Consider the following 19,909-nt stretch of genomic DNA (forward strand, 5'->3'; position numbering starts at 1 on the left):
TTACATGGACTTTGGCAGGTTAGGTTACCCTGTAGGGTTAGTGTGGGAGGGAGGAAGGGAGGGAGGGTGGGGGTGCATTTGTGTATGTGTGTGATTCAGGACACATTAGGAATGTGTAGGATGAGAGAGAGAGTGAGAGTGAGAGAGAGAGAGAGAGAGAGAGAGAGAGAGAGAGAGAGATATGCAAAATTAAAGTTGCCACGGAGCTTAATGAAATCAGATTACAGATCACTGCCTTCTCTCTCTCGCTTACATCCCAGTCACAGGGGCTGGAGTCATGTGCTAACTACTGGACAGGTTGTGTAACTGCAGCTTTGTGTAATTTTTTTTGTCACAATTGACATGGACACAACATATACATAGACATACGTACATTTAGCAATAAAGCAAGTATTTTCAAATCTAGTTTAAAATCAGTCCTAGATGTATAAATCAGAGATTAGGGATACCTGACAGAGATTCATGCAGGTCATTTAAGAACAAATAGTTATTTCCAATGTCTGCCTGTAAAACTACTCCTCTCCTCCCCCAGGTGAATGGAGGCCAATGGTTGAGGCAGTTCTATAAACATTTTACATATGGCTAATAACATCATCCTTTCACTCCTGAATTCATCCCGCTCTCCTCCCCCAGGTAAATGGAGTGAACATCATCCATTCACTCATGAATTCATCCTCCTCTCCCCCCCAGGTAAATGGAGTGAACATCATCCATTCACTCATGAATTCATCCTCCTCTCCCCCCCAGGTAAATGGAGTGAACATCATCCATTCACTCATGAATTCATCCTCCTCTCCCCCCCAGGTGAATGGAGTGAACATCATCCATTCACTCATGAATTCATCCTCCTCTCCTCCCCAGGTAAATGGAGTGAACATCATCCATTCACTCATGAATTCATCCTGCTCTCCTCCCCCAGGTGAATGGAGTGAACATCATCCATTCACTCATGAATTCATCCTGCTCTCCTCCCCCAGGTGAATGGAGTGAACATCATCCATTCACTCATGAATTCATCCTGCTCTCCTCCCCCAGGTGAATGGAGTGAACATCATCCATTCACTCATGAATTCATCCTGCTCTCCTCCCCAGGTAAATGGAGTGAACATCATCCATTCACTCATGAATTCATCCTCCTCTCCTCCCCCAGGTGAATGGAGTGAACATCATCCATTCACTCATGAATTCATCCTGCTCTCCTCCCCAGGTAAATGGAGTGAACATCATCCATTCACTCATGAATTTATCCTCCTCTCCTCCCCCAGGTGAATGGAGTGAACATCATCCATTCACTCATGAATTCATCCTGCTCTCCTCCCCCAGGTAAATGGAGTGAACATCATCCATTCACTCATGAATTCATCCTGCTCTCCTCCCCCAGGTAAATGGAGTGAACATCATCCATTCACTCATGAATTCATCCTCCTCTCCTCCCCCAGGTGAATGGAGTGAACATCATCCATTCACTCATGAATTCATCCTCCTCTCCTCCCCAGGTAAATGGAGTGAACATCATCCATTCACTCATGAATTCATCCTCCTCTCCTCCCCCAGGTGAATGGAGTGAACATCGTCCATTCACTCATGAATTCATCATCCTCTCCTCCCACAGGTGAATGGAGTGAACATCATCCATTCACTCATGAATTCATCCTCCTCTCCTCCCCCAGGTGAATGGAGTGAACATCATCCATTCACTCATGAATTCATCCTCCTCTCCTCCCCAGGTAAATGGAGTGAACATCATCCATTCACTCATGAATTCATCATCCTCTCCTCCCCCAGGTGAATGGAGTGAACATCATCCATTCACTCATGAATTCATCCTGCTCTCCTCCCCAGGTGAATGGAGTGAACATCATCCATTCACTCATGAATTCATCCTCCTCTCCTCCCCCAGGTAAATGGAGTGAACATCATCCATTCACTCATGAATTCATCCTGCTCTCCTCCCCCAGGTGAATGGAGTGAACATCATCCATTCACTCATGAATTCATCCTGCTCTCCTCCCCCAGGTGAATGGAGTGAACATCATCCATTCACTCATGAATTCAGCCTGCTCTCCTTCCCCAGGTGAATGGAGTGAACATCATCCATTCACTCATGAATTCATCCTGCTCTCCTCCCCCAGGTAAATGGAGTGAACATCATCCATTCACTCATGAATTCATCCTCCTCTCCTCCCCCAGGTAAATGGAGTGAACATCGAGGCGTTGAGACACTCAGAGGTGGTGGCGTTTATACGTGGCGGGGGGGACGAGACACGCCTCCTTGTGGTCGACGCGGAAACAGACGAGCTGTTCAAGAGGCTCGGGGTCACGCCCACCAGCACACATGTCAGAGGTCAAAGAATCTCTCTCTCTCTCTCTCTCTCTCTCTCTCTCTCTCTCTCTCTCCTCTCTCTCTCTCTCTCTCTCTCTCTCTCTCTCTCTCTCTCTCTCTCTCTCTCTCTCTCTCTCTCTCTCTCTCTCTCTCTCTCTCTCTCTCTCTGTCTCTGTCTCTGTCTCTGTCTCTCTCTGTCTCTCTCTGTCTCTCTCTCTCTCTCTCTCTCTCTCTCTCTCTCTCTCTCTCAGAAATCCACTCATATTTGCATCTAAACCATTAATGACCACAAACATATTTCAGTTTGAAGGATTCATGTCTTCATCTCTAAGGATTTTGTCAAGTTGCTCATGTGGTTTGTTCCAGAGGTCTATGTGGACGAGCCAATGACAGACAGCGCCCCACCCACCCCCTCTTCAACCACTGACCTCCCTCCAATGGATCCACCAATCATCAACGTCACCCTGACGGGCTCACCAATCACAAACGGCTCGCCCAATTCACAGACCAATTCCCAGTACTCACGTGGCTCGACTACCCAATCAGAATTCAGCAGCTCAGATATGAGCATTCAGGTGTGTGTGTGTGTGTGGGGGTGTGTGTGCATGCCTGCGTACGTGTATCTGAATACCTGTGTGTGTGTGTGTGTGTGTGTGTGTGTGTGTGTGTGTGTGTGTGTGTGTATGTGTGCGTGTGTGTGCATGCCTGCGTACGTGTATCTGAATACCTGTGTGTGTGTGTGTGCCTGCGTACGTGTATCTGAATACCTGTGTGTTTGTGTGTGTGTGTGTATCTCTCTAGGTCCCTGAGGATTATGAGCGCCGTGTTTCAGACCCGTTCCTGGACAGCGGACTGCATCTGAGCCCCACGGCAGCCGAGGCCAAAGAGAGGGCCCAACACGGCAAGAAGAGAGCGCCCCCTATGGACTGGAGCAAGAAACAGGAGATCTTCAGCAACTTCTGAGAACCACACAGAACCACACAGAACCTTCACAACCATGTTCTTAAGTCTGTCAAGGTTGGTAAAGGTCTGGCACAGGGACACACCATAACCAATGTTGGCCGTGCGCAGTAGATCATCAGCCCGGAGACAATGTCATCGTGGGAAATTAATAGCAAATGGCAGCCAATGATCTGTGGTGAGAGGCGATAGGAGGACCTCCCGCTGCTGCACGGCTGACGTTCGTTATGGTGTGTCATGTGACAGAGCGTCACCAGCCAATCAAGATAAAAGGCTGCAGTGGCTCTGAAACAATTCTGAGAAAAACACAGAAAGCCTCTGTCCCCGGCAGGATCTGAACCCTGGTCTCCCACGGGACAAACCAACATCTTAACCATTAGACAAAGAGGAAATTCCCTACGGTCTGAGGGCCAACACTTATTGTGAAGTCACAAGCGGGGCTCCCTCATCACGTGACCATGAGCAGCCATGACCGTCCCATGAACGTCCCATGCTACACCTCTATATACCACTACTATGGATTATTACAGTACCTTAGGATGAGGATAAATCATGTTGATGTATTTAGCCAGGATAATTGACTCAGTTCCACTTGTTTCCATGGCTCTTGTTTCCATGGCTCTTGTTTCCATGGCTCCTAAACGTTTCTCAGAGCTGTGACTTTACTGAAAGTATTTTTTTCCTTCTACAGCAACTAGTAAGAAACATTCACTGGCCCAACCGCCACACACCGAACCCCACCTCTTCACCCTCCACAGAAAAACAGGGTGGATTGCTTCCCAAAAGACTGAGATGTGGGCCTGTATCCACAAAGTGTCTCAAAGTAGGAGTACTGATCTAGGATCAGTTTAGAGTTTTTTTAATGTCATAATGAATACAATAAATCGTATAGGGAAGGATCTGATCCTAGTTTTATTAGATCTCACGGACTGAGATCTAACTCCAAGGCACAATAAATCTACGGTTTCACGAGACTGCGATGCCGACCACTATTGTCCAGAGTTCCAGACGGAACTCTTTTCAGGTCATATTGAACCCTTTTTGGTTCCACATAGAACCTCTTGATTCAAATAGAACTCTTGAAAGGCTGCTGTTTGGAACCTAAAGGGGTTATCATCTGACCTGGTTCTACCTGGAACCTTTTCCAGAGTTGGTTCAACAGGGACAAATGGTTCTACATAGCCCTTTTGAGAGTATAGAAGCGAGCTTCTCAGATGTATAAATGAGGTACGTAGGAACCACATCACGTCATAGACACGGACGTCTGAATGATGGACAGACTGATGGGATGAATCAAAGTCATCTGACTGTGAGATGAAGAGAGTCTGACTCTGAGAAACAGAGACAAACGCTCAAATGAGTGTGATGGGCGTCACAGAGGTAGAGAAAGAAAGTCCAGGATCTCAATGGATTTTCAGGTGAAGAGATACGAGTTACTAAAGTCCTTTGTAATGAGTGAAGAGGAGACACATTGGGAATTGGGTGCATTGCATTGGGTTGATTGAACTCTACTGCATAAATGTTGCCTAAACTGCAGAGAGAGACTTGTGTCGATGTGTAGGCCAACAAATGCCTGAACGGTTAGCCATTAAGATAAAAACACTATTTATGTGATTATGACTGAGTTATATTATTCTATGATATTATTAGCAATTTGTTTACAAACTGTGTTCTTCTAGAATTGAAATATTTGGTTTTTATTCTGTTACAATTTTTGGTTCGAAAGTAAGACATACCCAGCTAGCTTTGTCTGCTGTCCAGAACAGAACTCTGAGTTGAAGGAAGAAATGTGAGGAGCCAGGTTCAGCTCTAGATTTGAAATGTGAGGAGCCAGGTTAAGCTCTAGATTTGAAATGTGAGGAGCCAGGTTCAGCTCTAGATTTGAAATGTGAGGAGCCAGGTTCAGCTCTAGATTTGAAATGTGAGGAGCCAGGTTCAGCTCTAGATTTGAAATGTGAGGAGCCAGGCTCAGCTCTAGATTTGAAATGTGAGGAGCCAGGTTCAGCTCTAGATTTGAAATGTGAGGAGCCAGGTTCAGCTCTAGATTTGAAATGTGAGGAGCCAGGTTCAGCTCTAGATTTGAAATGCGAGGAGCCAGGTTCAGCTCTAGATTTGAAATGCGAGGAGCCAGGTTCAGCTCTAGATTTGAAATGCGAGGAGCCAGGTTCAGCTCTAGATTTGAAATGTGAGGAGCCAGGTTCAGCTCTAGATTTGAAATGTGAGGAGCCAGGTTCAGCTCTAGATTTGAAATGTGAGGAGCCAGGCTCAGCTCTAGATTTGAAATGTGAGGAGCCAGGTTCAGCTCTAGATTTGAAATGTGAGGAGCCAGGTTCAGCTCTAGATTTGAAATGCGAGGAGCCAGGTTCAGCTCTAGATTTGAAATGCGAGGAGCCAGGTTCAGCTCTAGATTTGAAATGCGAGGAGCCAGGTTCAGCTCTAGATTTGAAATGTGAGGAGCCAGGCTAAGCTCTAGATTTGAAATGTGAGGAGCCAGGTTCAGCTCTAGATTTGAAATGTGAGGAGCCAGGTTCAGCTCTAGATTTGAAATGTGAGGAGCCAGGTTCAGCTCTAGATTTGAAATGTGAGGAGCCAGGTTCAGCTCTAGATTTGAAATGTGAGGAGCCAGGTTCAGCTCTAGATTTGAAATGTGAGGAGCCAGGTTCAGCTCTAGATTTGAAATGTGAGGAGCCAGGTTCAGCTCTAGATTTGAAATGTGAGGAGCCAGGTTCAGCTCTAGATTTGAAATGTGAGGAGCCAGGTTCAGCTCTAGATTTGAAATGTGAGGAGCCAGGTTCAGCTCTAGATTTGAAATGTGAGGAGCCAGGTTCAGCTCTAGATTTGAAATGTGAGGAGCCAGGTTCAGCTCTAGATTTGAAATGTGAGGAGCCAGGTTCAGCTCTAGATTTGAAATGTGAGGAGCCAGGTTCAGCTCTAGATTTGAAATGTGAGGAGCCAGGTTCAGCTCTAGATTTGAAATGTGAGGAGCCAGGCTCAGCTCTAGATTTGAAATGTGAGGAGCCAGGTTCAGCTCTAGATTTGAAATGTGAGGAGCCAGGTTCAGCTCTAGATTTGAAATGTGAGGAGCCAGGTTCAGCTCTAGATTTGAAATGTGAGGAGCCAGGTTCAGCTCTAGATTTGAAATGTGAGGAGCCAGGTTCAGCTCTAGATTTGAAATGTGAGGAGCCAGGTTCAGCTCTAGATTTAAAATGTGAGGAGCCAGGTTCAGCTCTAGATTTGAAATGTGAGGAGCCAGGCTCAGCTCTAGATTTGAAATGTGAGGAGCCAGGTTCAGCTCTAGATTTGAAATGTGAGGAGCCAGGTTCAGCTCTAGATTTGAAATGTGAGGAGCCAGGTTCAGCTCTAGATTTGAAATGTGAGGAGCCAGGTTCAGCTCTAGATTTAAAATGTGAGGAGCCAGGTTCAGCTCTAGATTTGAAATGTGAGGAGCCAGGTTCAGCTCTAGATTTGAAATGTGAGGAGCCAGGTTCAGCTCTAGATTTGAAATGTGAGGAGCCAGGTTCAGCTCTAGATTTGAAATGTGAGGAGCCAGGTTCAGCTCTAGATTTGAAATGTGAGGAGCCAGGTTCAGCTCTAGATTTGAAATGTGAGGAGCCAGGTTCAGCTCTAGATTTGAAATGTGAGGAGCCAGGTTCAGCTCTAGATTTGAAATGTGAGGAGCCAGGTTCAGCTCTAGATTTGAAATGCGAGGAGCCAGGTTCAGCTCTAGATTTGAAATGTGAGGAGCCAAGTTCAGCTCTAGATTTGAAATGTGAGGAGCCAAGTTCAGCTCTAGATTTGAAATGTGAGGAGCCAGGTTCAGCTCTAGATTTGAAATGTGAGGAGCCAGGTTCAGCTCTAGATTTGAAATGTGAGGAGCCAGGCTCAGCTCTAGATTTGAAATGTGAGGAGCCAGGTTCAGCTCTAGATTTGAAATGTGAGGAGCCAGGTTCAGCTCTAGATTTGAAATGTGAGGAGCCAGGTTCAGCTCTAGATTTGAAATGTGAGGAGCCAGGCTCAGCTCTAGATTTGAAATGTGAGGAGCCAGGTTCAGCTCTAGATTTGAAATGTGAGGAGCCAGGTTCAGCTCTAGATTTGAAATGTGAGGAGCCAGGTTCAGCTCTAGATTTGAAATGTGAGGAGCCAGGTTCAGCTCTAGATTTGAAATGTGAGGAGCCAGGTTCAGCTCTAGATTTGAAATGTGAGGAGCCAGGTTCAGCTCTAGATTTGAAATGTGAGGAGCCAGGTTCAGCTCTAGATTTGAAATGTGAGGAGCCAGGTTCAGCTCTAGATTTGAAATGTGAGGAGCCAGGTTCAGCTCTAGATTTGAAATGTGAGGAGCCAGGTTCAGCTCTAGATTTGAAATGTGAGGAGCCAGGTTCAGCTCTAGATTTGAAATGTGAGGAGCCAGGTTCAGCTCTAGATTTGAAATGTGAGGAGCCAGGCTCAGCTCTAGATTTGTTTATATTTGTTTAATCATATTATTGTTTGTGGTTGTATCCCACTTTCATTGTCCTCAAACATTCATCTCTTTTAGAGGAATTAATAAATGGATTCATTTTAGTTCGCTTGACTAGTTGAATACGAAGCTAAGCTAGTTTCAGTGCAGTCCGATGTCTCAGTGCCGGGATTCAATCAGATCAGCGCTAGATCTGCATTGTAGCACGGATGACATTTAAAGGTAATTAACAATTGAGCCGACATGTGCAGAATTTGCCGTGAATGCGGTCTTCTGCGATCGCGGGAACTTTCCCTTTAAAAGGTGAAGAGCTGACAAAGAGGGATCGGATTGAATCCCGGCCTTACTTTTAATTTGATCATCTCTCCAGTTGTAGATTTGTATCTAATGTAACTAAGTTACTTTTAATTTGATCATCTCTCCAGTTGTAGATTTGTATCTAATGTAACTTAGTTACTTTTAATTTGATCATCTCTCCAGTTGTAGATTTGTATCTAATGTAACTAAGTTACTTTTAATTTGATCATCTCTCCAGTTGTAGATTTGTATCTAATGTAACTAAGTTACTTTTAATTTGATCATCTCTCCAGTTGTAGATTTGTATCTAATGTAACTAAGTTACTTTTAATTTGATCATCTCTCCAGTTGTAGATTTGTATCTAATGTAACTAAGTTACTTTTAATTTGATCATCTCTCCAGTTGTAAATATGAATATACTGTAACCAAGGCTATTATATGAACACAAAGTGGACTGGACATTAATATGAAATAAAATGACAAAATAAATGTATAACACTGTCGTTATGTATTGTTGTAGATGAGCAGTGGTATGGTTTCTCTTTTGTTGCACCATCTCTTCACAATCAATATGATCTAGAATAATTCTTAAATGTGTTTTGAGGGGACATTTTCTCACATATTTTAAAGTGATATATGGTAGATAGATCCCATTTGTCAAAGGCAGTGATACCAAACATTTAGACATGTGAAAAGTGAAAGCAGGAACAAGTGTATGGTCTCACTAGTTCAGAGATGTGCCGTTACATGCTGTGGCCACCAGATGGAGACAACTCCCCAGCCAATGAATTACAGGGGCAGCCTTAATTATTATTATGTTAAGCACATTCAACCGCATGTGTTGTAAATAATGTGCTGTATAAATAACGTTTGATTCATTGATTAAACAGAGACATGCTAAACAGTGGTCTTCTCAGGAGGATGTATGTAACCGACAGAACATTCAGATAGAAATGTATCATGTAGAACAGAAATGATTGCCTGTCCAATAGAACAGAAATTGGTGTGAACTCTATTCAATCTATTTCTATCTGCAACGTTCAAAGTGTTTCACGTCCCTGAATTCACCCCAGAAGTAGGATGAAGTTGCCCATAGACACTGATGTAAGGCCAGCTGTGTATTAGACTCCCCTAATGATTAATGATTGAGTTGTGAGTGGTGTAACCTGATCCGAGACCTGTGTCTAAGGGGGGCCATGCTGCAGGAAGTGATAGAGGAGCCTTAACAACAGAGTTGTGAGCAATGTTCCCTCTAATTTTCTCTCCTGGCTGAGCAAATTTCAGGTCCAGCACGTGTTCACTGTGAACACTGAGGCTGTACCAGTTTAAGTTACAGTTTTAACAGTGGTCAAGTAGGCTACTGTGGCTATTTGATCATAATGTAGGACTACCAGAGGGGGCTACCATCAAATACAATGGAGAAAATGCATCCCATAATATTTTAACATGGAAATAGCTGTTCTATCATTCAGCCTACAGTAGCAGCCAATGTGTGATGTTCAATGTAGGCCACATTCTATGAGACATTTGAAAAACACATTCAGGGCTTGTTGACATGAACCTGTTTATCCACTTGTCCTTCAGACAAGGAGGTGACTGGAAATGTTGTTGAGTTGTTTGATGCAAGAAACCACTTTATGAAATTAAATACATTACTATTCCCATACCATTATTACAGAGAATCAGACTAATTATGCTTCCCTCTGCCGATTGGATACTTAGCTTATTCAAGCCTGTCTCAAAATACAACACTGCCCCTTTAAGACAAACAAGCTCTTTACCTGAGTCCCTTTTCAAAGAAGTCTAGAAATGCACACGTGTTGTGTCTTGTAGGAAACAATCACTCCCCTATTGCTGACTCAAACGTATCTATAACTGGGCTAATAACTCACTAACTAGCAAAGGATATGAACAAATGTGCACACGTGGCTACATGCAGCTCTCACTTTGATCTCAAAACAAGCTCATCTACTCACGACCGCTGATTCTGTAAAGACAGTCACGTTCAACGTGAATGGCACATGTATGGCAGTGGTTTATTTGCATATAGGCCTACTGCAGCTCTGATTGGTTACGGCGCACGGGTCTGTTTAGATTAGAGTATGTCCATGTCAATGCAATAGAATCCTACTCGTCTCTTGAATCGTTGGTTTTGTTTCGGTATGTTGCATTGAAAGTAGCTAATATTGCGTTGATTCGATCACAATTCCCACAGTAAAGGGTTGATAGTGGTAACTAACGGGGAAAACTAGACAGTTGAGGAAGGTTCAATCTCGTGCTTCTCTGCACAGGCTGGTTTTATTTCTGCGCAGAAGCCGTCCCTGGGGAGCTGCGCACATTGGTTGTGAGTGGTGGAACCTGATCCTAGACCTGTGTCTCAGGGGGCCGTGTTGCAGGAAGTGATAGAGCAGCCTGAACAACAGCAGCTTAATGACACACAGTATCTGCTAGAAGGGGCAACAACAGCTGCTTAATGACACACAGTATCTGCTAGAAGGGGCAACAACAGCTGCTTAATGACACACAGTATCTGCTAGAAGGGGCAACAACAGCAGCTTAATGACACACAGTATCTGCTAGAAGGGGCAACAACAGCTGCTTAATGACACACAGTATCTGCTAGAAGGGGCAACAACAGCTGCTTAATGACACACAGTATCTGCTAGAAGGGGCAACAACAGCTGCTTAATGACACACAGTATCTGCTAGAAGGGGCAACAACAGCAGCTTAATGACACACAGTATCTGCTAGAAGGGGCAACAACAGCAGCTTAATGACACACAGTATCTGCTAGAAGGGGCAACAACAGCTGCTTAATGACACACAGTATCTGCTAGAAGGGGCAACAACAGCAGCTTAATGACACACAGCATCTGCTAGAAGGGGCAACAACAGCTGCTTAATGACACACAGTATCTGCTAGAAGGGGCAACAACAGCTGCTTAATGACACACAGTATCTGCTAGAAGGGGCAACAACAGCTGCTTAATGACACACAGTATCTGCTAGAAGGGGCAACAACAGCAGCTTAATGACACACAGTATCTGCTAGAAGGGGCAACAACAGCAGCTTAATGACACACAGTATCTGCTAGAAGGGGCAACAACAGCAGCTTAATGACACACAGTATCTGCTAGAAGGGGCAACAACAGCTGCTTAATGACACACAGTATCTGCTAGAAGGGGCAACAACAGCAGCTTAATGACACACAGTATCTGCTAGAAGGGGCAACAACAGCAGCTTAATGACACACAGTATCTGCTAGAAGGGGCAACAACAGCTGCTTAATGACACACAGTATCTGCTAGAAGGGGCAACAACAGCAGCTTAATGACACACAGTATCTGCTAGAAGGGGCAACAACAGCATTGAACGAGGACAAACACTGTACAGACAAACAGGAAGTCTAACACATTTACACACATGAAAAGGCAAACACATAAAACAAGTTCACTGTAAACACACAGACACTCTTTCTCTCTCCCTGTAGGTGTGTGCGCTGATGTGTGTTTACGCGGGTGTTTGCGCGCTGGTGTGTGTGTGTGTGTGTGCGATAGTGTGTTTACGAGGTGTGTGTGTGCGCTGGTGTGTGTGTGTGTGTAGCGTTCAGCCTCATTTCCCCCCATGACTTTCACACACACACACACACACATCTGTAGCCTCTAGACTAGAGGGATCATGTTAACACATGGCGATGTATATAGGCACAGTCTTTCAACAGCATAGTGTGTGTTGTCTTTCATCAGTGAGTGATTATGAGCAGTAATATAAACTGTACAAGTCAGACAGGAACACATGGAGACCACCTGTATCTGTCTCTATTTACCTCTCCTTCATTGTCTCAGTCTCTCTCTCTTTACCTCTCCTTCATTGTCTCAGTCTCTCTCTTACCTCTCTCCTTCATTGTCTCAGTCTGTCTCTCTCTCTTACCTCTCTCCTTCATTGTCTCAGTCTGTCTCTCTCCTTCATTGTCTCAGTCTCTCTCTTTTACCTCTCTCCTTCATTGTCTCAGTCTGTCTCTCTCTTACCTCTCTTTCATTGTCCCAGTCTGTCTCTCTCTTACCTCTCTCCTTCATTGTCTCAGTCTGTCTCTCTCTCTCTCTCTCTTTACCTCTCTCCTTCATTGTTTCAGTCTCTCTTTACCTCTCCTTCATTGTCTCAGTCTCTCTTTAACCTGTACCTGGTAACCTCACATTAACCTATACCTGGTAACCTCACATTAACCTATACCTGGTAACCTCACATTAACCTATACCTGGTAACCTCACATTAACCTATACCTGGTAACCGCACATTAACCTATACCTGGAAACCTCACATTAACCTGTACCTGGAAACCTCACATTAACCTGTACCTGGAAACCTCACATTAACCTATACCTAGTAACTTCACATTAACCTATACCTGGAAACCTCACATTAACCTATACCTAGTAACTTCACATTAACCTATACCTAGTAACTTCACATTAACCTATACCTAGTAACTTCACATTAACCTATACCTGGAAACACCTGCTGCTGTATCATATAATCAACCATGATGTTTCCTCACCCCTCTCGGTGCTGCTGGTGTAGTGCGAGGTGTAACCCTGTCCTCTGTACCAATGGAACTTAGCCCACATGTGAAGTGTGGGTGTGTCTCATGTTCACCGTGGCGTCCTAAATCACACCCGATTCCCTTTTTACTGCACTACTCTCAGAGCCCTGTGGACCCTGGTCAACAGTAGGGCACTGTATAGGGACTAGGGTGTAGACTGGGACACACTACAGGTTCTACGCAGCCGCAGTTCAAAGGTTATGACATTAACATAACAAGGAGGCAACAGTTGGAAAGATTGGATGAAGAAACTTGTTGTATTTATTTCCACAAAGAAATGAGTTGAATGTTTGTAGAGACATAAGCAGCAGTCCATTGAAATACTGGAGCACATCACAGTCATTCTGCAAAACTTGAACAAGTAAGATCACGCTTGTTTCTACAACCTTCTCCCCCCCCCTCAGTCTTCCCCTCCCTCCCCTGTTCCTCCCGCTCAGTCTTCCCCTCCCTCCCCTGTTCCTCCCGCTCAGTCTTCCCCTCCCGCCCTCCCTTCCCTATGTTCCTCCCCCTCAGTCTTCCCTCCCTCCCTCTTTCTTCCCTCCCTCCCCCATGTTCCTCCCCCTCAGTCTTCCCTCCCTTCCCCATGTCCCTCCCCCATGTTCCTCCCCCTCAGTCTTCCCTCCCTTCCCCATGTCCCTCCCCCCCAGTCTTCCCTCCCTCATGTTCCTCCCCCTCAGTCTTCCCTCCCTCCCTCTTTCTTCCCTCCCTCCCTCCCCCTCAGTCTTCCCTCCCTCCCTCTTTCTTCCCTCCCTCCCTCCCTCTTCCCTCCCTCCCTCCCTCTTTCTTCCCTCCCTCCCCCTCAGTCTTCCCTCCCTCCCCCTCAGTCTTCCCTCCCTTCCCCTCAGTCTTCCCTCCCTTCCCCATGTCCCTTCCCCTCAGTCTTCCCTCCCTTCCCCATGTCCCTCCCTCTCAGTCTACCCTCAATAAGCCTTAAGTTCTATAAGTTAGTAAATAAGTTAGAGCCCTCATTTACTAAAGACACTTGATTGCATTTATTAATGAACCAATTAAGTCATCACAATATCATAACGAGTCCAAAACGATCTACTACAGAACATTGTAAACCTGACAAAAAAAAAACATCCAAATTAATTTAAATGGATACAAAAAGCTCAAATCTAAACTGATAGAAATAGAGATAGCAGAATGGGGAGATGTAGATTGTCTTTGTTGAATGATACATTGATTAGTTTATCGCTTCTATGATCACAGTCCTGGTCAGTCCGTCATCTATACATCTGTGCAAAATGTGTCCAAATTCACTGAAGCTGAGATAATATGGATATTAAAAGGGGAAGTTCAGGATTTTACAACTTAATGTTAGATTGTTCCTCACCCTGAAAGTGTTCAATGGTTCAGGAGAAACTGAAGTCCCTGGTTCGATTTCTTTTTACAGCCACTAAAAACTTCAGCTAACTTTAAAAGCCAAAGTCCAAAATACTGAACGTCCCCTTTAATGACACTAAGGCTGGGATTCATTCAAATCCTCATTAGATCTGCCTCATGACATTTAAAGGTCATTTCCAATTGAGCTGACATAAGCAGCGTTTACCGTGAATGCGGTCTCCACGAACGTGGGAAACATAGTCTTTAAAAAGGTGCTGGGCCTCACAGCTGTCTATACTGTACATGAAGTTGGCTAGAGGGCACATGTTCAATAACGGTTTCTGTTCATGTGCATCCTCTAACTCTATGGTGTCTGTGCCTGCATACAAAACGGCAACATTCCCTTTAAAATGCACTACTTTTGACCAGAGCCCTATGAGGAATATATATATAGGGAATAGAGTGGCATTTGGGACGGAGGATGTTGCCGTCTGTCTGTATGAGTCCTCGCTCCGCTGTCCTGTTGGAGGGACATTGTGCTCTTATCTTGGAACAAAGTGAAGACAAGTTAAAAGGACAACACTATTCTCACACACACAGTAGGCTAGTTCCAGCTACAACCTCGTCTCCCTAGAAAATACAAAACGTACACAGTCAGTCGCTGTAAAAGTGCAGATTACTCGCAGTTTCACTAACTTTTTATTTGCCACTTTCGTATTCCTACTTTTGTTTTCCCAGTAAGTAAGAGACAATAGAGCTTCTGTTTTCCCAGTAAGAGACAACAGAGCTTCTGTTTTCCCAGTAAGAGACAATAGAGCTTCTGTTTTCCCAGTAAGTAAGAGACAATAGAGCTTCTGTTTTCCCAGTAAGTAAGAGACAATAGAGCTTCTGTTTTCCCAGTAAGTAAGAGACAATAGAGCTTCTGTTTTCCCAGTAAGTAAGAGACAATAGAGCTTCTGTTTTCCCAGTAAGTAAGAGACAATAGAGCTTCTGTTTTCCCAGTAAGTAAGACAATAGAGCTTCTGTTTTCCCAGTAAGAGACAATAGAGCTTCTGTTTTCCCAGTAAGTAAGAGACAATAGAACACGGACTGTAAAATTCAGATGTCCTTTATGAGGGAAGTTTAAAAAAATCCTTAATACAAAAATAAAAAATTAAAAGTGCAAAACCACAAAAATAAAAATAAACAAATGTGTTGTTTGTGTTCATTTAAGCTCACCATGGAAACTAAAAAAAAAACAGTAGCAGCAAATTAAAAAATAATAAACAAAAAGCAACAGAATCTGGACCTCCTGTAACACGTTATCAGGATAAACAATTCTGGGTTTAATCTCTTTCCTCAAGATATCACTATGGCAACACACAGTTGGTCACAGTTTACAGGTGGAGGACAATAGGGTGGGAGGAGTCAAGTGTTAAATCGTTACCTTATTAAAAACAATCAACAGTGTCACGTACAGTAAACAATAGGTAAACAAACTCAGACACGGCACACAAACAGGTACAACTAGAGGCGAGAGGCTGTGATCTGTAGTTTCCTAACTTTACCTAAGAATAACAGGTATTATTTAAGCCCCTATTTCTCTCCCTCTTATAATGATGACTCGTATGAACCAAGAGGTTAGTTATCCCCCGTCTATCTAGAAGAGAACATGAGAATTATCTCATGATAGTTATATGGAAGAAAGCATTCCTTAGGGAAAAGGACAGAAACCAAAACATGCTTGGTGGAGGAGAGATCAGCAGTGAACCAGTGATCGAGTAACAGGAGGAATATTAATTCATATAGAAGATCCTTTACCCCGGAAAAAAACAGCTATCTCCCAGAAATAAACAGAGGCTAGACACCTACCTGTCTGTCCCCAACACGCTGTCTGTCCCCAACACGCTGTCTGTCCCTCACTGACTGTTAATCCCTTACTGGTAGTGTCAGAGTCTGACTAGTGTAACAGCGCCATCTACACAAAGCTCTAGGTATTGCAAGTGTGCGTGTCTTACTGTGGGAGTGTCTGTCAGTCTCTCTGTCTATGGCTCTCTGTGTGGTGGATTGTTTTCTACAGTCTGATTTAAATCTGTTAAGTCTCTTTCCCTCTTCTGTAGTCTAGCTGGCCTCTACCTACCTCTCTCTACTATAGTCTAGCTGGCCTCTCTACCTACCTCTCTCTTCTGTCGTCTAGCTGGCCCCTACCTACCTCTCTACTGCAGTCTACCTGGCCCCTACCTCTCTACTACAGTCTAGCTGGCCCCTACCTACCTCGCTCTACTGTAGTCAAGCTGGCCCCTACCTACCTCACTGTTGTCAAGCTGACCCCTACCTACCCCTCTCTACTGTAGTCTAGCTGGCCCCTACCTACCTCTCTCTACTGTAGTCAAGCTGGCCCCTACCTACCTCTCTCTACTGTAGTCAAGCTGGCCCCTACCTACCTCTCTCTACTGCAGTCAAGCTGGCCCCTACCTACCTCTCTCTACTGTAGTCTAGCTGGCCCCTACCTACCTCTCTCTACTGTAGTCTAGCTGGCCTCTCTACCTACCCCTCTCTACTGCAGTCTAGCTGGACCCTACCTACCCACCCCTCTCTACTGCAGTCTAGCTGGACCCTACCTACCCACCCCTCTCTACTGCAGTCTAGCTGGCCTCTACCTACCCCTCTCTACTGCAGTCTAGCTGGCCCCTACCTACCCCTCTCTACTGTAGTCTAGCTGGCCCCTACCTACCTCTCTCTACTGTAGTCTAGCTGGCCCCTACCTACCTCTACTGTAGTCTAGCTGGCCCCTACCTACCTCTCTACTGTAGTCTAGCTGGCCCCTACCTACTGTAGTCTAGCTGGCCCCTACCTACCCCTCTCTACTGTAGTCTAGCTGGCCTCTACCTACCCCTCTACTGCAGTCTAGCTGGCCCCTACCTACCTCTCTACTGTAGTCTAGCTGGCCTCTACCTACCCCTCTCTACTGTAGTCTAGCTGGCTCCTACCTACCCCTCTCTACTGCAGTCTAGCTGGCCCCTACCTACCTCTCTACTGTAGTCTAGCTGGCCTCTACCTACCCCTCTCTACTGTAGTCTAGCTGGCCTCTACCTACCCCTCTTTCCCTCACTCTTCATTCTCTATCTGTCCCTACCCGTTTCTGCGTTGGAACATTTTCCTTCTGAATGTAGGTACCCCCCTCTATCTGTCCCTACCTTAGTTGGTTTCTCTGTGTTGGTTGGGTCCCCTTAATCTTTAATCTAGAGGTGTCCCCCTGTCCCTCCCCAAGTCCCGCCCACCCTCCCGCTATGGAGAAATACATAGGGCGTGGGGGCCGTCTGTCAGGGGGAGCAGCCAATGGCGTGATGGGTCCCTCTCCCCCTCCCCCAGATCAGTTCAGGGCATTAACACAGATGGATGAGATTCCTTTTCACCTTCCTCCTCTACTACTGGCTCACCTGGAGAGAGAGGGAGAGGGAAAGAGAGTGAGAGCGTGAGGGAAAGAGGGTGAGAGCGAGGGAAAGAGGGTGAGAGCGAGGGAAAGAGGGTGAGAGCGAGGGAAAGAGGGTGAGAGAGAGGGAAAGAGGGTGAGAGAGAGGGAAAGAGGGGGAGAGAGAGGGAAAGAGGGGGAGAGAGAGGGAAAGAGGGTGAGAGCATGAGGGAAAGAGGGCGAGAGCATGAGGGAAAGAGGGTGAGAGCATGAGGGAAAGAGGGGGAGAGAGAGGGAAAGAGGGGGAGAGAGAGGGAAAGAGGGGGAGAGAGAGGGAAAAAGGGGAGAGAGAGGGAAAGAGAGAGGGAAAGAGAGGGAAAGAGAGAGGGAGAGGGAAAGAGAGAGGGAAAGAGAGGGAAAGAGAGAGGGAGAGGGAAAGAGAGAGGGAAAGAGAGAGGGAAATAGCCAGAAAGATCACAACCAGGAAGTGCCATCTAAAAGTGTGACAGAATGAACATTGGAATGGTCCTATTTAAAGCGAGTGTGTACCTGATGTTAGGTTAGGGGGGGGTTTCTACACGCCGTAGCAGGCAGACAGTCTCTCCTTCAGCTGGGGGGGAAACTGTTCTGAGAACTGCTGCCAGTTCTCCTCTCCTACCTGGTCCTTAAAACCATGGAGGATCTGGGGGGGGGGGGAGAGAAAATACTTTGATTCCTCAACAAAGAAATGACAACAGAAACGATGTCTGAAATAATTCTCTACTATTATGGTTAACATCCCACTATCATACAGTCTATACACACACACACACACACAGAGAGACACACACAGAGAGAGACACACACACACACACAGAGAGACACACACACACACACACACACAGAGACACACACACACACACACACACACACACAGAGACACACACACACACACACACACACAGAGACACACACACACACACACAGAGACACACACACACACACAGAGACACACACACACACACACACACACACACACACACACACACACAGAGACACACACACACACACACAGAGACACACACACACACACAGAGAGAGACACACACACACACACAGAGAGACACACACACACACACACACAGAGAGACACACACACACACACACACACAGAGAGACACACACAGAGAGACACACACACACACGGATCTGGGCCAAGCAAAGCTTTTCCCAGCATGTGTCCTAAACGGCAGCCTCTCCCTTCCACTGTACACTACAGACGTGCAGATCAAGGGAACCAGGTGCCTTCTGGGACAGAGCTTTGGGTCCTCCACACACCTTGTAGAACATGTCTCTCAGGTCGTCTTTAGGGCTGACCCAGGACGCCACGGCATCGCAGAAGAAGATGAAGTCCTGCAGAGAGACACATTCTGTCATTTCAACCTACAGAAGGACCGTGTCTCCATGTTGAGGACTGTTCTCTTCATACCACAACCCCTGCTGCCGACTTCCTGTCTGACTCCCAACACCTGGTCCCAAACCCAACCGCAGTGCTACAATGTGATTCTAGGTGTGTAACGCAGCTCACTTGCCAGACATGGTTGCAGCAACTCAGCACCCGACAGGCAATATCAACCAAAACAACTTCAACAGGTTAACTGACCAGAGACGGTCACCTGACCCATTCTATTAGCCGGTCTGTATTAGCCGGTCTGTATTAGCCGGTCTGTATTAGCCGGTCTGTATTACCGGGCTACATCAATGTGTTAGATGTCGTTTGAAGAGAACGCAGTTGGATAGACCTTCTCTTGAGCTATTTTTACAGCCTACCTTTAAGGAGAGGGATGATTTTCAGACGGAGACATATAGGTGATCAATATTTATTTCTAGGCTGTGTAGTAAACTAGAGCCTAAATGTAGGAAGTACATTTCCTTAGAGAGAGAAGTGCCCCGTTCTCCTCCTCCTCCCCATGAACAGCCTATAACCTCCTCTAACTGACACCACACACATCTGATCTCACCGGTGAGACACTGAACAGGAAGCAGCAAGAACAGGTGGGTCGTCATCGTAAATAAGAAGTTGTTCTTAACCGACTTGCCGAGTTAAATAAAGGTTCAATAAAAACAGAATGATGACAGCAACACGTGGTAGGATACAGTCTAGTTCTGTAGGATACAGTCTAGTTCTGTAGGATACAGTCTACTTCTGTAGGATACAGTCTAGTTCTGTAGGATACAGTCTAGTCTGTAGGATACAGTCTAGTTCTGTAGGATACAGTCTAGTTCTGTAGGATACAGTCTAGTTCTGTAGGATACAGTCTAGTTCTGTAGGATACAGTCTAGTTTCTGTAGGATACAGTCTACTTCTGTAGGATACAGTCTACTTCTGTAGGATACAGTCTACTTCTGTAGGATACAGTCTACTTCTGTAGGATACAGTCTACTTCTGTAGGATACAGTCTAGTTCTGTAGGATACAGTCTAGTTCTGTAGGATACAGTCTACTTCTGTAGGATACAGTCTACTTCTGTAGGATACAGTCTAGTTCTGTAGGAGTTCTGTAGGATACAGTCT

General features: G+C 45.4%; 2 protein-coding genes across 2 annotated transcripts in view; one reads left to right on the forward strand and one right to left on the reverse strand.

Annotated features, from left to right (window-relative positions):
- The window catches only part of LOC109882935 (Na(+)/H(+) exchange regulatory cofactor NHE-RF2-like), a 37,545-nt gene extending 32,379 nt beyond the window's left edge, over window positions 1-5,166 (forward strand). Inside the window, exons 4-6 of the mRNA XM_031811208.1 lie at window positions 2,191-2,344; window positions 2,690-2,898; window positions 3,125-5,166. Of these exons, the coding sequence (XP_031667068.1) occupies window positions 2,191-2,344; window positions 2,690-2,898; window positions 3,125-3,286 (525 nt within the window). The 3' untranslated portion in view covers window positions 3,287-5,166. The remainder of the gene's footprint in view (window positions 1-2,190; window positions 2,345-2,689; window positions 2,899-3,124) is intronic.
- Window positions 5,167-13,617: 8,451 nt separating this feature from the next.
- LOC109882933 (transportin-2-like) overlaps window positions 13,618-19,909 on the reverse strand; it is a 30,378-nt gene continuing 24,086 nt past the window's right edge. The window contains exons 22-24 of the mRNA XM_031811209.1: window positions 18,675-18,749; window positions 17,907-18,039; window positions 13,618-17,385 (exon numbers count right to left, since the gene is read on the reverse strand). Of these exons, the coding sequence (XP_031667069.1) occupies window positions 17,932-18,039; window positions 18,675-18,749 (183 nt within the window). The 3' untranslated portion in view covers window positions 13,618-17,385; window positions 17,907-17,931. The remainder of the gene's footprint in view (window positions 17,386-17,906; window positions 18,040-18,674; window positions 18,750-19,909) is intronic.

This window comes from Oncorhynchus kisutch, unplaced genomic scaffold (assembly GCF_002021735.2).
Source record: "Oncorhynchus kisutch isolate 150728-3 unplaced genomic scaffold, Okis_V2 Okis01b-Okis20b_hom, whole genome shotgun sequence".
NCBI classification, from domain to species: Eukaryota; Metazoa; Chordata; class Actinopteri; order Salmoniformes; family Salmonidae; genus Oncorhynchus; species Oncorhynchus kisutch.